The 18,253-nt window shown below is 40.2% G+C and overlaps 1 protein-coding gene across 2 annotated transcripts in view; it reads left to right on the plus strand.

Moving 5' to 3' along the window:
- Positions 1–18,036, plus strand: part of Mtpap (mitochondrial poly(A) polymerase) — a 24,045-nt gene extending 6,009 nt beyond the window's left edge. For both annotated transcript variants that reach the window (XM_055629310.1, XM_055629311.1), the window contains exons 4-9: positions 2,941–3,165; positions 7,359–7,570; positions 8,733–8,959; positions 14,289–14,381; positions 14,462–14,535; positions 15,466–18,036. In XM_055629310.1, the coding sequence (XP_055485285.1) occupies positions 2,941–3,165; positions 7,359–7,570; positions 8,733–8,959; positions 14,289–14,381; positions 14,462–14,535; positions 15,466–15,828 (1,194 nt within the window). In that variant the 3' untranslated portion in view covers positions 15,829–18,036. The remainder of the gene's footprint in view (positions 1–2,940; positions 3,166–7,358; positions 7,571–8,732; positions 8,960–14,288; positions 14,382–14,461; positions 14,536–15,465) is intronic.
- The last annotated feature ends 217 nt before the right edge of the window (positions 18,037–18,253 follow it).

Raw genomic sequence — 18,253 nt, forward strand, 5'->3', positions numbered from 1 at the left:
TTTATTTATTTATTTATTTATTTATTTATTTATTTATTTATTTATTTACTTTTACTTAATGCTTTAATATCTGCTTTCTAAGGAGTCAGTGGGCTTATGAACAAAAATGCTTGGGAATTCTGATGTTTCTCACCCTTTGGCACTGAGTTGCCTCCCAACTCTGACCTTTGTGCTTGTTTTGATCTCTTTTGGGGTGTTTTCTTTTTGTTAAAACAGTAATTTCTATATATTGCTTATAAAGAGTAGTTGTTTTAATTCTAATCAAGTTTTATTTTGCTAATGCTTTTAGTAGTGGTTTTTTAAACTATTTATTTTCATTAAAATTTATTTACTTTGTATTCCAGCTGTAGCCCCTTCCCTTGTCCCCTCCGAATCCCACCCACCTTACCTCTTCTCCTGCCATGCCCCTCCCTCAGTCCACTGATAGAGGAGGACCTCCTCCTCTTCCATCTGACCCTAGCCTATCAGGTCTCACCAGGTCTAGCTGCATTGTCTTCCTCTGTGGCCTGGTAAGGCTGCTCCTTCCCAGGGGGAGGTGATCAAAGAGCCAGCCACTGAGTTCATGCGAGAGACAGCCCTGTTTTTCTTACTAGGGAACCCATTTGGAGACTGAGCTGCCATGGGCTACATCTGTGCAGGGGTTGTAGGTTATCTCCATGAATGGTCCTTAGTTCTCAGAAAAGACCCCTTTGCCTAGATTTTTTGGTTCTTTTGCTCTCCTTACGGAGCTTCTGTTCCCTCCAGGTCTTTCTATCTCCCCCTTCTTTCATAAGATTCCTTGCACTCTGCCCAATGTTTGGCTATGTTTAGTAGTGTTTTTTTAAGAATCAATTTTTGCTGGGTATGGTGGTGCATGCTTTTAATCCCAGCACACGGGAGGCAGAGGCAGGCAGATCTCTGAGTTTGAGGCCAGCTTGGTCTACAGAGTGAGTTCTAGGACAGCCAGGGCTACAAAGAGAAACCCTGTCTCAGAAAAAAAAAAAAAAAAAAAAAGAAGAAGAAAAAAAATCAACTTTTTTTGGGCCAGGTGATGGCTCAATGGAAAGCCTGCTTGCTGTATAAGTGTGGGGACCCAGTTTAGCTCTCCAGCACCCATGTGAAAGCAGAGCCACCGTGACATGTGCCTGTAATCTCACTGGGATAGTGGCACACAGACAGGTAGGGCTCTGCAGTTCCCTGGTCAGCACGTCTAGCTATAACAGTGCTCTCTAGTTTCAGGCAGAGACAGCAATTGTGGAAGACCCCAATGGTAACCTTCGATCTCCTCGTAAATGCAGAGGTGAAAAGCTCCTGTGTACATCAGTGCACTGTGCTGATAACACACATGTGCATGCACACACATACAGGTGGGAGTACACATATGCAAGTGCATTTTTAATCCACTTTTACGATGTGAGAAAAAAATGTATCTTTAAGGCAAATCTCCAAAGCCATGAACTTGACAATGAAATGACATTACTTGTCCGAGAAAGCACCAGATTGATTTTCAGAGTGGTTATGCAACATTCCCAACAGCAATGGAGGAGGGTTTCCCTTTCTCCACAACCTTTCCAGCATGTGTTGTCACTTGAGTTTTTGATCTTAGCCATTCTGATGGGTGTAAGGTGAAATCGCAGGGTCGTTTTGATTTGCATTTCCCTGATTACTAAAGATGTTGAGCATTTCTTTAAGTGTTTCTCTGCCATTTGATATTCCTATATTGAGATTTGTCTATTTAGCTTTGTACCCCATTTTTTAGTTGGAATACTTGATTTTTTGCTGTTTACCTTCTCAAGATCCAGCTATACCACTCCTAGGCATATATCCAAATAAGCCCAAGTATACAACAAGGATATTTGCTCAGCCATGTTCATAGAAGCTTTATTTGTAATAGCCAGAATCTGGAAACAATCCAGATGTCCCTCAATTGAGGAATGGATACAGAAATTGTGGTACATTTACACAATGGAATACTACTCAGCAATTAGCAATTAAAAACAAGGAAATCATGAAATTTTCAGGCAAATGGTGAGAACTAGAAAAGATCATCCTGAGTGAGGTAACCCAGAAGTAGAAAGACACACATGGTATATACTCATTTATAAGAGGATATTAGACATAAAATATAGGATAATCATATTATAATCTGTACACCTAAAGAAGCTAAGCAAGAAGGAGGATCCTGGATAAGATGCTCAATCCTCATTCAGAAAGGCAAATGGGAAAGACATCCGAAGAAGGTGAAAACAAGGAACAAGACAGGAGCCTACCAAAGAGGGCCTCACCTGAAAGATTCTACCCATCAGGATATTAAAGCAGATGTTGAGACTCATAGCCAAACTTTGGGCAGAGTGCAGGAAATCTTATGAAAGAAGGGGGAGATAGAAAGACCTGGAAGGGTCTGGAGCTCCACAAGGAGAACAACAGAACCAAAAAATCTGGGCCTAGGGGTCTTTTCTGAGACTCATACTCCAACCAAAGACCATTCATGGAGATAACCTAGAAACCCTGCACAGATGTAGCCTGTGGCAGCTCTGTGTCCAAATGGGTTTCCTAGTAAGGGGAACAAGGGCTCTCTCTAACATGAACTCAGTGGCTGGCTCTTTGATCACCTCCCCCTTGCGGGGAGGGGGGGGCAAACTTACCTGACCACGAGAAAGACTAAGAAAGATGGTCCTGATGAGACTTGATAGGCTAGGGGTCAGATGGAAGGGAAAGAGCTCTTCTCCTATCAGTGGACTGGAAAAGGGCCATGGGAGGAGATGAGGGAAGGTGGGAGGGGACTAGGGTAGGGACTACAGCTGGAATACAAAGTGAATAAATTGTAATAAATAAAAAAATTATATTAAAAAATATATGATTAAAGAGGTTTTGTGAGCCTACAAGAGAAAAAAAAAAGAAAATTATATTATTTTATATAACCTAAGCATCTGTGTTTTGTTGCTTTCTTTGGCCAGCTAGATAGACGATCAGCTGAACATTCTGCTGACCACCTTCCAGCTCACAGAGGAGAATATCAGGCTCCGCCATCTCACCTGCTCTCTCATTGAGGACATAGCTGCTGCATATTTTCCTGGCTGTGTCATCTGGCCCTTTGGCTCCTCGGTGAACACGTTTGGAAAATTAGGATGTGATTTGGATATGTTTTTAGATCTAGATGAAGTTGGAAAACTCAATGTTCACAAGGTACTAAATATTTCTTTTCACTACTACAAAAAAGTTAGAAAAGGCAGATCTTTGGCTCTAGTAAAATTGTAGCTGTTGGTTTCTAACTTAGTGAACACGATTCAAGTTTATCTGCTAGTGATTCTCTGGAGTTGTAGAGCTTTTCTTTGTGTGTGATCGTTTACTGTGTCTCTTCTACATGTGCAGAAAACGTTGCTCCCTCAGGGTCAGAGCACTGACATTCACACCGTATTTCAGACCTTAGTACATATGTTGGGTTCGTAGTCACGTAGTCCCTTATAGACTTTGAAACATCCTGTTTTCTACTTTTTCATGTGTGCTTCTTGGTACTCCAGCTCCCAGACTTACCTTAGAATGGAGTCTGGTTTTCTCACAATCTTAGGATTGTTTTTCCTGTTCTAGAATGGTTCTTGTTAGCACAGCCTTGAAAAGATTGGTCTCTTAGTTTTAAGGCCTACTTCTGCCTCAGCCTTCTTGAAGCCATCCTTTCTTTTTTTTCTCCACCATACTTAAAATTACCCCACCATCTTTTTCTCCATTGCTGTTACTTCTGTCTCTGGGATCTCTTCCTGTTGTGTCTAGTTAGTGACTAATCGGACGTCCCCACTGTGTCATAAGCTGAGCAGGACAGGTGTGTGTCCGTGAATTACTTCCACTATACTTCTAGTTGTCTAGTCTGCAGAGCTGTGTGTGTTCATTGAGCTGAAATTAGCAAGGAGTAGACAACATCACAGTTAAATGTGTCAGACTGAGATTACAGGCATTGGAAACTGAGTTAAATTCCTGGTATGGGAACCTAAATTATGTGCACTTTTATTTTTATTTATTTATTAGACATATTTCATGAAATATGTGACTCGGCCATTTAAAATATACAATTTTGTATTAATGTTATTATTTCTGTATTTGCAGATTGCTATAAGTATTAGAAAAATAAAGTTTAGACTATCTTTATCTCACCAAAAAGCACTGTCTCAGGTGCTAGGCTTTTTTATGAAGGAGCGCGGCGGAGCTTAGGGTTAGAAAGCCTGGGCTGTGCAGGCAGTGGAAGAGTCAGCATTCTGTTATTAGCAAGGTGGCATTGGGTAAATGGTTTTCCAGTTCTCTGTGACATCAGGACATAAATTCACACAGGGTTTGAGATTGACTGAATTCACTATTGACTGGACCTAAGAGCGCAAGTGTGGCCACCGTCTCAGCAGGATTGCTATTTTACCTTTTTATAGTAGGATTTTTTTTTTTTTCCCCTATGTTGGAAGCAGAAGTTTGTGGATAGCTTTTAGTTTTAACTCTTTGTGTTTCTGAAGTATTTTGGTAGTATTTAGAAAAGTTACTTAAAAGGTTTTCCTCCATTGTGATGAGGTAATCTTACATTTTGTGTATTTAACTTTTGAAAATGTTATAGATGTGCATGCTTGTTTAAGATTGTTTTTGAGATTATGGCTTAAGAATATATCCTTATTTATGGTTATCATAGATTTGTAAATAGAAAAATTGATAATTATACAGTGACAATGTAAATACTCTTAAATTTGCCTGTTTCCTAACATCTTTTATTTTTTAAGATTTATTTATTATGTATACAATGTTCTGTCTGTATGTATACCTGAATGCTAGAAGAGGGAACCAGATCTCAGTATAGATACTACCATGTGGTTACTGGGAATTGAACTCAGGACCTCTGAAAGAACAGCCAGTGCTCTTAACTTCTGAGCCATCTCTCCAGCCCCTCCTAATTGGCCAATCATGAACCTCTTGGCACTCCACCTTGTTTTCTAATTCATTGTTTGGTGGTTTTATTTTTCAGCCTAGGTTGAGGGAGTTTGAAATTGTATTTTGACTCTTTAAAAATTTTTTATTTTAGATTTATTATTTGTTTATTCTTTATGTTGTATGAATGAGTGTTTTGCTTGCATGTATGTGTGTATACCATGTTCTGGATCTGGGAACTGAAGTTCTGGGTGGTTGTGAGCCACCATGTGGGTGCTGGATACAGAACTTGGGTCCTAAGTAAAAGCAAAATGCTCTTAACTGCTGAGCCATCCCTCCAGCCCTATCTATCTATCCATCTATCTATCTATCTATCTATCTATCTATCTATCTATCTATCTATCAAATGTAGGCGTGTTCTCTCAGCATGTACACCTACATGCCAGAAGAGGCATTAGATAGTCATGAGCCACCATGTGGTTGCTGGGAATTGAACTCAGGACCTCTGGAAGAGGAGCTAGTGTTCATAACTGCTGAGACATCTTACCAGTCCACATATTGACCCTTTTTATACATCTCAGAGTGCTATGAAGGACAGGGACTAACAGTTTGTTTACTGATGAGTAAATGAGTCACTTACTAATTGAAGTAATAATGTATGAACTGTGCCAATGACCTTAACACAAACGTCTTTTTAGAATGAAATAGGAAGCTAACATCTGCCTTTGGCTTTCTTCAGTTTGGCATTTTTTTTTTTTTTTTGATAGTATTGCAGAATTTAGTCAATAGAAATAAAAATGAGAAACTGTGTCCCAAGTAGTGTTACCTGTCATCTGAATGACCAGTTTGGGCTGTGTGCTTAGTTGTCGTTTTTTGTTTGTTTTTCTCATTAGATTTTCTAATGTGTAGTGCTGTAGGGACAGCGGTATGAGAAACTCATGGAGTTACTGTTTCTGCAGTTTTTCTGAGTATATGATGTGTGTGCACATGGAGGTGTGCATGCACATGTGTGCTTCTGACACAGAGGTCATAATTCAACATGGGTAGTCATGTGGCTGTGCATGCACATGACTGTACTTGTGGAGGCCAGAGTTGCACATGCGGTGTCTTCCTCTGTCTCTCCATCCTGTTGTTAGAGACAGCATTTCTTACTGAATTCAGCACTCACTGACTGGCGAGGCAAGCTGACCAGCACTGGTTGTGAGCAGACGCCTTGCCATTGGAGCGGTTTCCCAGCCCACTTTGTCAAAGTTTTGTTTACTTGGTGGACAAAAGTAGTTTTGGAGAGTCTCTTACCTTTTTGCCCATAACCTATGTATTTTTCTGTCATCTGCATCTTCCATAGTTACATGTTTTATTTCTATGCAGTCTTTTGGTCTGATTAGCCTACATGTTCTTTTGCTTTTTATGTCATTCATGCTAAGCTTGATTATGCTTTGGTAGCAGTCAATCTCCTGGATCTCAGGGTCTTTACACAGCAGCTGTCTGTCTTGCTGAGGCTGAATCCAGAGCAGCTCAGCAACAGCACTCTAGTCACGATTTCTTCCCAGCAGCCAGGCTGACTAGCTCATTTCTGCTTGTTCTTCCTGTCCTTGAAAACAGTGACAAGAGAACTGAGGTATGGCCCTTTATGGCTTGCTCTGATTCTACTTAAAAATGATGCAGGAAGCCTCTGCCTACATACAAAGCACACACACGGGCATGGGAGGCTCAGCATCCTGAGCACATGCACGGAGCAGTTCACTAGCTATCTCTGGCCTGGCTATTCCTCACAGTTCTAGTGCTGTTTCCAAGTCCATTGCTCTGAACCAATTTTTTTGTTTGTGTGTTTTTGTTTTGTTTTGGTGGCATCATTTGCACTTCTTCCACATCCCTTTCTTATGAGAGTGAATCCCACCTCACTTCTCTACTATCTGCTCTGCCAGTTTGTAGTGTTTTGTTTTGTTTTTAAACCATCCTGGGATGACTTAATTTCAAATATATTTGTTACTATATTTTTTAATGGATGTTGTTTTTCTTTGCTTATTTACTTTTCCATTGTCTTTATATAAGAGAAAGCCTCTGTGTCTTGTTTTCTCTTGTTGATCTGCTGTTGTTCTGCCCGTATTCTCTTGCTATTGTGAGTTGATAGGTTCGTTGGAAAGGGCATGGCCCCTGGCTAAATGGAAAGGGCAGGTCTATGTTCAGAGAATGTATGTAATAAGTAGCTCCGTATCTCATTAGTACTTTATGGACATACTCGACTGAGGTACATACGTTAATTATAAACAGTCAGTTTTGTAGATTAGTGCCTTGTATTTCACAATACCCAAAGGCTATCAAACATCCTTAAGGCTATTTTGCTATGACTGCATGTGTCTCTGCGCTGATTTGTTTGGCTAGAGTTACTTAGACTTTTAGGTTCTAAATCACCCTTTTCCCAAAGTTTAAAAAAATTCCTTTTCCCAAAATCCCTTCATAATATTCAGTGTTTTTATATTCAGAATGCAGGGAATTTTTTGATGGAATTTCAAGTGAAAAATGTTCCTTCAGAAAGAATTGCAACCCAGAAGATCCTATCTGTAATAGGAGAGTGCCTTGACAACTTTGGCCCTGGCTGTGTGGGTGTTCAGAAAATACTGAATGCTCGATGTCCACTCGTGAGATTCTCCCATCAGGCCTCTGGATTTCAATGTGATTTGACTGCTAACAACAGGTATGGCCTTGTAAATGTATTCACTTAAATGTGACTATTCTTACTTTTCTTGTTTAGAAACAGTAGCCCAGAACTATTAGACACACTTCAATAATGATCCATCTGTCTGTCTGTTTTAATGTGAAGTCGCTAAATTGGGTGCAATGGCACATGCCTATACTCCCTGCCTACAGGGGTCTGAGTCAAGAGAATTGTGTTTGAGGCCTTCTTGAGCTACATACCTGAGTTATATCAAGACTCTCATTTTTATTTTGACTGAAAGATTTATTAAAAATAGGTTTAAACCTGATTTTCCTCCCCTCTTTTTGTGTGTAGGATATGTTGCCCAGACTGGTACCCAAGTCCTGGGCTCAAACAGATTCTCCTGCCTCATCCTGAGTAGATGAAACCACAGGCATGTGCCACCACGCCATGCTTACGGCCACGCCATGCTTGCTCTGAGGTGTGTCACCATACCCTGAGGTGCGCCACACCATGTGTACTCGGAGTGCGATATCTTAGCCGCTGCTTTAGCTTCTGGGTGGTTTTGCTTTTATACATTGAGCTTGAGTAATTTTGGCTGTTCACAATTAAGAATTTCAAGAAAATACTTTCTTGATCAAATTAGTAGTAGAATGTTTTCCTGTATAAGGCAGTTTGCTTGCAAAAGACTAGATAAGTAAGACCTGAGGCTTCAGTGCAGAAACATTTTCCAGTAGTCCTGTCTATAGTTTCAATTACTAAGAGACCTTAGATATTGCACTTTTATTTTAAGAAATTATGTTTAAGAACTTTGTCTTAAAAAAATGTGTTTCAGAGCTTGATTCCATGGTTGTCACTGTTTTTAAGAATGTTGCAAGGCAGTGGATGATTGATATCCAAGCATTTACATTGGGTTGAATATTTCGGATGCACAGCGATGTCAAGTGGTTGGCTTGGAGGCACAGTTTGATGTAGCTCAGGCTGGCCTTCAGCTCCTGGTCCCCATGCCTTCGCCTCCCAAGAAGCTGGATTTGCAGTGCTTGCCATCGTGCCTGCTGCATAGTGCTTTTAGTTTAATTGTGGTGTTCCACATGTAGGCGGAAACAGCAAGATACTTAGATGTTTCCAAATGTGTCTTATTTGACTCCTGTATCCTAACTTGCGGGTTGAAGTTTTTATTTTTAACTTTTCTGTTTTGAAGTATTGCTTTGAAAAGTTCCGAACTTCTTTATATATATGGATCCTTGGATTCAAGAGTAAGAGCCTTGGTGTTCAGTGTGCGATGCTGGGCTCGGGCACATTCGTTAACAAGCAGTATCCCTGGTGCTTGGATTACAAACTTCTCCCTAACAGTGATGGTCATCTTTTTCCTCCAGAGAAGATCACCCCCCATTCTTCCAACTCTGGATTCCCTAAAATCCCTAGCAGGTAAGACTAGAAGTAACCTTTTTTCTTTTGACACTGGATAGACATTTACCATGTATAATCAAAGCACATACATTTGTAAATCATGTCATTTACTTCTTTATTTTTAAATCTAAAAATAAATGGGTGTGAGTTTTAATTCTCATTCTAAATTTTAAGTGGTATATGTGTGTGCATGCGTGCGTTCACCAGCAGACATAAGAACTGGTGGTTGTCAAGCTAGTCTTTTGGAATTTAGAGTTGTGCCTTATTTGTATCAGTTAACAACTGGCTTACCCTAACGTTTGAACACCTGGAGCTTCTCACTTAGTTGACTCAGTCTGGGATGAAGTTGAAAAAATACTTAGAAGGTCAAGCTATGGATCCAATCACAGTTTCCGGGCTTTCCAGATTCAATCCTGTCCAGACAGCACTGTGGTACCTGAAACTGCTTCCTGGTGTTCTAAAGATTCTCAGTGTAGTTGTATTTGAGTTTAAAATCTATTCTAGGTGATAGTGTTTTAAATTCAGCATGCTGTTTATATTATGAATAAATTTAAATTTTGGTAGCTTGCTGGAGGAAATAGAAAAATATTCTGATCTGTAAAAGGAAGATGGTTCAGGGGTACATATGTAGAAAGTGTGTACATACTGTTATAGTTGTCATATTGTACATGTTGCTCCAAGGTAATTCTTAGTGCATATGGGTCTTCTCTGTTTAAACTAACCCTGAGAGGAATCTTATTCTTATATAATAAGATGTAAACCACTTGTTTGTGTTTAAAACCACCTGCCATCTAAGCTACAGTATTCTCTGGCATTCTCCTTATGTGTTCTCATACCCATACTATGATTGTTCTCAATATTTCTTATCTGCTCCTTTAGTCATAATGTATTATTATTATTATTATTATTATTATTATTATTATTATTTTGCCTGGAATGTGCTTTCTCTTCTTTCAAACTAAATTATCTCAGGCTACATTTATCTCTTGAATACCTTTCCTTAATTCAAATCAGAAGTAACTGTATCTGGAAAGCAACAGATATTAGTATAATTCACAGGGGAGCTAAGAAAAAGCTGAATTGGTGGGTTACCAGAGAGTAAGCAGGGTGGACTGGCACTCAATCTCAGATTGGAGGCTGAAACAGAAGGCAGCAGTAATGCCTGTGGGCTCTCCTCCCTGGCATTGTTCTTTGAATAGGTGATTGCGTGTTGTGTCAGGTAGACAGTTTCCAGTAGCTAACAAACTGAAAGGATAAGACACAAACAAAATGAAGTAGATTCTCATCAATGAACAACTTGTAAATAGCCCTTCTTATTCTTCTCCTGCTGGGTACACTGATGTTTTAATATTGAAAAGTCATTAGAGAGAAAAGTCATGAAACTCTTGGGGTTCGGAAGCAGGGAAAAAAAGAAAACAAATTGACGCTATTTTGTGTTAGGGATGGACCGTCTGAAAAAACAAAGATGGCTTTATCTTAAATCAAATTGCCTGTGAGTTTCAGTATTTTCTTTTTGTGTGTGCGGTTTTTTTTTAATTTTTATTTTTTTCTTCACAATTTATTCATCATATATCCTGATTGAAGCCCCCTCCCTTAACTCCCCAAGTCCCACCCTCCCTCTTCCCCTCATCTCCTTCCCCTAATCCACTGAAAGGGAGAGTTCTCCACTATTGCCATCTGCCCATAGCTTGTTAAGTCTCATCAGGACTGCTTGGATCCTCTTCCTCTGTGGCCTGGCAAGGCTGCATCATCAGGGGCAAGTGATCAGAGAGCAGTCAGCTGAGTTCATGATAGAGGCAGCCCCTGATCTCCTCACTCAGAGATCCACATGGAGACTGAGCTGCCAATCGGCCACATCTGAGCACATTTCTATGCATGATCCTCTGTTGGCACATCAGTCTCTGCAGGACCCCCTGGGCTCAGATCTTTTAGTTTGGTTGGTCTCCTTGTGGGGCTCCGGTCCCCTCCATATCCCTCTAATCCCACCCAGAGTTTCAGTATTTTCTATGAAGTCTTTTTAGTAAAAAGGAACACTGTGTTGGCTAATTTTGTGTCACCTTGACACACAAACTAGAGTTATCTGAAAGGAGAGAACCTTAATTGAGAAAATGCCTTCATAAGATCTAGCTGTAAGGCATTTTCTTAATAAGTGATTGATGTGGGGGAGGGTCCCAGCCTGTTGTTGGTTGTTCTATCCCTGGGCTGGTGGTCCTGGGTTCTGTATGAAAGCAGGCTGAGCAAATCAGTTAGCACCACTTCATGGCTTCTCATCAGCTCCTGCCTCAAGGATCCTATCCTGTTTGAACTCCTGTCCTGACTTCCTTTGGTGATGAACAGCAATATAGAAGTGTAAGCTGCTTTTTGGGCATGATATTTTTGTTGCAGCAATAGAAACCCTAACTAAGACAAACACTAGTAGAGAAAGTCTGGGGTTTTTATTGAGATGTATTTATAGAGATATTTTTAATGTGACTTATTTTTCTGTGTTTAGCTTTTTAAAGTTGAAGACATTTTCACACAATATATTTTGATTATGGTTTACCCTCCCCACTCCTCGCAGATGCTCTCCACTTCCCCACCAACCCAAGTCCACACCTTTTTTTTTTTTTGTCTCAGAATACAAATAAGCAGCTAGATTAAAAACAAATAGAAAAAAAAAAAAAACAAAACAGAAAAAGCACAAGAAACACATACAAATGTTGAGACACACGTATTTGCACACACAGAAAACACACAAAAACCAAATCAGAAAACCTAATATGTAAGCAAAAGATCTATACAGGAGGTGGGGGGGTATCCAGGCCAGGCTCTATCCAGAGAGAGCACTGAGTCTGTTTTGTGCTGGCCATCCACTGCTGGACGTGGTTGGCGTATTCAGGGAGCCGCCATTAGGTGCAAGTATCTCCTTTCTGATTGCTCTTTAATTGGAGATGACTTCTGCTGGGTTAGGGATGGGGGCTTGCATCTAATTCACTACTGGGCCCCATCTGCCTAGACCTGTGTAGAGCCTGTGCATGCTGCCAATCGTCTCTATGGGTCCTTATGTGAATCAGTCTTGTGTACAGAAGGCTTTGTTTCCTTGGTGTCTTCATCCTCTCTCGCTATTACAATCTTTTTGCCTCCTCTTTCTCAGAATTCCCTGAGCCCTGAGGGGAGGGATTTGACGAAGACCTCCCATTAGGACTGAGTATGTCAAGGCCTTCCACTCTCTACACAGTTGTGGGTTTCTGTACTTGTTCCCATCTACTTCAGGAGGAAGCTTCTCTAATGATAGCTGAGTATGATCCTAATCTATAAGTATAGCAGAATGTCATTAGGAGTTCTTACTATGTTTTTTAGTAGCACAGCTGTATTTGGTTTTCCTCTTAGTCCATGGTCTACCATGGTCTAGTCTCAGGTTCCTGGACACCTGGGCAGTGTTGGGCATGGGCTCCATCTCATAGGCCTAATTCCAATCAGATGGTGTGGTTGGTTGTTCCCACAACATTTGTGCCATTATTGCAGTAGTGTATCATGTTGGCAGATCACCATTGTAAATCAGAGTTTGTAGCTGGGTTGGTCTTTACCTTTCTCCTCTGATAGTGTACAAAGTGCCTTCTAGTATTATGAACACTAGTCAATAGGGGTGCAGGTTTTAGGTATGTACCAGCTTTTCTTCTCTGTAATTAGTGAGCTAAGTAGGTATTGTCTTCAGCAGTAGGGCCTTACTGTCAGTTTGTGGAGAGCAACCATTAGCCTTAGGGGTTTTTATGGGGCCCCTTTGTTAGTAATGTTATAAACCAGAGACAAATTCCAGGGGAGGGGAAGGTACAGAGCTAAAAGACAGTGAATATAATTAGCTTATGTGTCATGTGCTGAGCGTGGTGGTACTTATTTTTAATCCCACCTCTCTGGAGGCAAAGGCAGGTGTATCTCTGAATTCAAGGCCAGCCTTATATACAGAGCAAGTTCTAGGACAGCCAGAGCTACACAGAGAAACCTGGTCTCAGGGGAAAAAAAAAAGTGTGTGTGTGTATGTATATGTAAAATGTATATATACACATATATAATCTGTTAGTCAGTTGATGTATTAAAGCATACATACATGTAAATATTTCAGAGAACTAGAATGTTTACCTAGCAGTGAGGTGGATTTGTTCTTTGTGTTGTTAAAGCTTTGGGCAAGTGTAAGGCTACACTGTAGTGGAAGATGCAGAGAAATTTTGTAGGATATAGACAGGCAGAAGAGGAAGGGGTGGCTCCCTCCATTCCCTTCAAGGGCATGTATGTCCTCAGTATGTTTTACCACTTCCCAAAAGCACCAGGTTGAGACTAGTCTCTAACACGTTGCTCTTTGGATGACACTCCTGATTCAAACTGGAGCAGTAGAATACATAACATTGCAATATGTTAAGGGAAATATGTCAGTGACACAGATCTTATTTTTAAATCATTTAAGAACCATAGAAAAAGAGAGACAGGTTTGAAGGAACCTTACTTATTATCTCTTTGTAGTTTTCCCCTAGGGATTATAGACATCCACAATCATTCAGATTATTAAGTATCTGCTATAGAATAGATATGGGTTGTGGATTAACCTGGGAGAGGGATAATCATGGGAGAGTGGCCTTTGTGTTCCCAGACTTGGGCAGCCTGGTGACTTCATGCTGTAGTCAAAACACAGTCAGGTAAGTTTTAATAGAGGAAATATTCAAATGGGAGGCTGCGGCTGATTAGCTTTGTGAGATTGAAGTTGGCTTTTGAGAAGCATCTTGTACATTGTATATCGGGACATGGACTAGGGTATGTGACAGATTTCATGGTACCTGTGGACTTAGCAGAAAGGAAAATGACTCCATATCACTCCATACAAATGCTAGTAGGAAAGTGAATGCCTGGTCTAATGTAATCTTACTTAGTTTGTTTCCTAAATTACTAAATTCTGATCACTCTGAAGTTCTTCATTTGATAAATTAACAAATTTAAAAACCTCTTAGAACAACTATCATCAAAGCATAAACAGTGTTATGAATGGAGAAGGAAATCAATTGCTGAGAAGGATGTCCTGAAGGTTGTTTAGTGGAAGGTAGAAACTGCTTGTTTTCATTTATAACTAGAAAACTGGTTTGTTCAAAAGATGGCATAAGGTCATTGAGTTGCTGGAAGATAACTGTAGCACAGTGGAGGAAGTGCAGCATTGTTTTCACTGTTGTGTGATCATCTCAGGTCCTTTTTAAGTGGAGTTTTAAAACCTATAACTACGTATAACATGACTAAAGCAAGACAGTAGCTAACTGGATTAACTCAGAGATGCCTGTTCTGAAGTAGGGAATGCTTTCCAGTGTGAAACTGTTTCTCTGTATTTAAGATGCTGAAGATAGATGTATATTGGAAGGGAACAACTGTACATTTATTCGGGACTTGAAAAAAATTAAACCTTCTGGAAACACTGAAACATTAGGTAAGTCTTTCTCCTTTTTTTCTTCCCTTTTGGATTCTGACAGATTTTCCTCTTATTTTCTTTATCTCGTTTTCTTGCAGAATTACTGCTGAAGGAATTTTTTGAATATTATGGCAATTTCGCTTTCAATAAAAATTCCATAAACATTCGACAGGTAAAGAATGTGTCAGCATTTATTATAGATTGGCTATCTGCTATACTAGTGTTTCCATTGGGTTCATTTTTAAAGCACTCTAAAGAATGCTCAGGTTTGAGTAACAGTCATGAGGTAGAACTGAAGTGGGCTATGGCACCAAACTCAGTCATGACTAAACTTAGTCATCCTCGAGCTGCAAGAACAGGCGGCAGCTCTGGCATCTGCCATTGTCACAGTGTATGGTCTGTTCTTAATGCTAAGACTGTATCCCTTAAGATTTGGGGTAACATCCCTGGAGTTTACATAGTTGTTTACACTGAAGATGTGCTCTGTGGAAGAACTTTTCTTACTTTGTTTTATTTTTGAGACAAGTTTTGTCATATACATCCAGATTGGCCTTGGGCTTAACGGTTCTTTTGCCTCTACATCCCAGTGCTGTGGTTACAGGCATGTGTCACTACCCTGCCCTGTGGAGGACATTGGTCCTGAGTCCCAAAGATAGATAGATTTGGCTGGTTCCCTCAGCTTTGGTGGTTGGGCTTAATTTACACATGCCACTTAACAGATTTATTTATATTCTCTTTTCCTCCCTATCTGTCCTTCTCGTTTTCCCTTCCTCTGCCCTCCTTTTCTCCATTCAAGCCCCCCTTTTTTTAAGTAGAAGTTGTATTATGTAAAGAGGATTTTTTATTGATGACCTAGTCCAGATACCTGTCACCTGAGCATTGACATCATCATTCATAGATCATAAACCTAAGTAATTTTCTTCAGAGAACACTTGTAAACTATGTAGGAAAAGGAAAATCCTGCTCATATCTGACTCATAGAAATGCATTTGTACCCAAGACCCTTGGGAAAGCAGTTCTTTGCTCTGTGTCTTATGCTTGTCTTGTGTGTCCCTCACAGCCAGTCCCTACATGTGTGTGTCTTCTCTGTTGTGGTCTGTAGGGAAAGGAGCAAAACAAGCCCGATTCTTCACCTCTGTACATCCAGAATCCTTTTGAAACGTCTCTCAACATAAGCAAAAATGTGAGTCCAAACCAGCTACAAAAATTTGTGGAATTGGCCAGAGACAGTGCCTGGATTTTGGAGCAGGAAGAAAAGAATCAGCCTTCCCCTTCGAGTAGGCAACCCTGGGGACTGGCTGCCCTCCTGCTGCCACCTGGGCCACACCACACATCTCTCTCCAGGAAGAAGAGGAAAAAGCCAATGAGTGAAAAAGTCAAAGGCTTGTTAGCAACCATAAAAAGTAACAGCGCAGACAGTTTCGCAGCGACGCCTGGAAAGAGAACAGTCAGTACAAAGGCATGATGGCAGCCATTTTGGACTTCTGGGAAAGAACTGCCCTGAAACTCTAACAGGCCTTAACATTTATCTGATGTCATTTGTCACGATCTTAACACCCTTTTACTTGATCTGAAATTGTGGATATTTTCTTCTGATCAGGTAGAGTTTTATAAAAATATCAGTGGCAAAGAAAATGCAAAGGACATATTTGAACCCTGCAAAGTGAATAGTAAAAGTCAATTTTATCAGCAAACTGGTTGATATTTCTGTCAGTCGAACACTTCTAATAATCTTCATGTATAGGTAATGAATGCAATAAAGCTCCAGAATTTGGTAATTATCTTTAATATCTATTTTCTATTTTTCAACCAAGTTCTCTAATTTGGTGTTTTATTTTCTGATTCATATACAAAGCATTGCGCTTCCCATTGGGTTCCTTTTGTAGGCCTTGTCTTTTTTGATCCTTTCCTGCCCTTCCTAGCACCCCTTCTGATTCTCTTCCCCCACTATCGCTCAGTTGCTGGATTTTGCTTCAAGTATGAGTGACTTTTCTGCTACTCTGTTGATTTCCCTCCCGGTAAGGTCTTCTCCCAAAAGTCCCCAAAGTTTCATGATCTGTACTCCTATATATGCATCAGAATTGAGACCCAGGGTTCACATAGGAAAGGAAAATTACAGCTTTGTCTTTCTAGATCTGGGATAGTTTATTAAGCAAAATTCCCATTCACAGGTTCACAGGTTGGCTTTGGTTCCCTACCTGTTCCTAAAACATAAAAACGCAGAGACTGCAGACACTGAATTTGCTGCTCCAAATGAGAGATGCAAAATTGTGGATATATTGTATTTTCAAATCAAATTTTATTTTTGTTTTTAAGAATAAAATCCTGTTCTACTGAAATGTGTTAACAGAATTTCTAATACTTTTTCACTTCTCTTTTTGAGATCTCTCCTCGTTAAAAAAAAAAAAAAAAAAGTCACTACATACCCAGAGAAATTGTATTGTGTGCAGCAGCTTTTCTTCTGAGATATAATGGTGGAGTTTAAAAACTGGCCCCATGACAGGCGGAGTGACAGTGCGCTGTGCTCGTGGGTGGGTGGCAGCTACCTGAGGTAAAGGAAAGCGTGGGTCAAAGCCTGGCTCGTACCAGTGTTACAGGCTGAGTAGCGTTACATGGCATCCTGCATGCCCCAGGCACAGCTTCCTTAGCTTTTTTATTTGTATGCCTAAGGACAAGCCTTGGTGGCAAGACCAGGACAAGCATTGCATTCACTTTTGTTGGCTAAGATCTGTGGACATACCGTCCGCTGCAATTTGTTATTAGTAATTTTATCCACGAAACCGATCATGATGTGGCATTTTCCGTTGGTGGAGTTCGTGCAGTCCCTGAGGGTTCAGCATTTAGAGGCTTCTGTTGTTTGATGTGCTTAGTGCAGGATGCTCAGCAATGCTGCTACTCCTGCTGCTGCTGCCGCTGCTGCTGCTGCTGCTGCGTTGACTCTGGGCACATTGCAGGACCCTGGGGCAACACTCTGCCAGAAGTCTCACCCCTCACTGCTGCCCTTCAGAGTCCATCATACTTTTCCTGCTACTCAGAATTCGAACTTGGAGCTTGTAATGGGAAACTTTTTAAAGTTTTAGGACAGAGTTCTAATGCACTTAGGATGTTTTGAGAGTCAGCCGCAGTGGGCTTCTGAAGCGAATCTGCCCATAGGGATATGCTCTTGGCTCTCACACCTGAAGCCAGCCAAGTGGTTCCCAGAAAGACCTGCTTTCCTTTATTTGTTTTTTTCTGAAGCTCATTTAGTTGAGATTGATGTTGATTTTAAAGGCATTGATGTAAAAGTTTCTAACTGAAATTATTTTCTTTCCCTAGTTAAAGATGTTTGATCAGAAATTTTCTTTTGTGTTGATTTTAAATTTAGTTATTTACTTAAGCACTAAGGTGCATGTGTATGCTAATGTTCTTTTTTTTTTTTCTTATTTTGACTCTTACAGCCTATTTTCTCTTACTTTATCACTGATAGTCTGTCATTTCATGTTAAGATGTAATTATGTGATGAATTTGAATGTATGAATTCTGTTTGAGACAGGGTCCATAGAGCTCTGGCTGGCCATGAACTTACTATGTAGCAGAAGACTCCTGATTCCCTACCTGTCTCCCAAGTGCTCAAATACATTTTTTAATATACAATTTTACAATAAAGGTCCAGGAACATTCCTGTTATGGCAAAGTAGGTGTTTTGGTTTTGGTTTTGTTGGGTATGTGCGTTGGTGCCGCTGCAGCTGCTGCCGCTGTTTATGTTTTTGTTTTCTTTTTGATTCCAGGATCAGTTGATGCGTAGGGCTTTTGCACATTCCATTTAGGCTGACATTCTACCATTGAGCTTCATCCCAGTCCTATAATAAATGGTTTTAATCTATATTTCACTGAGTGTACACTACAGATAA

This window comes from Psammomys obesus, unplaced genomic scaffold (genome assembly GCF_907164565.1).
Source record: "Psammomys obesus unplaced genomic scaffold, mPsaObe1.curated_primary_1811, whole genome shotgun sequence".
In the NCBI taxonomy this organism is placed as follows: Eukaryota; Metazoa; Chordata; class Mammalia; order Rodentia; family Muridae; genus Psammomys; species Psammomys obesus.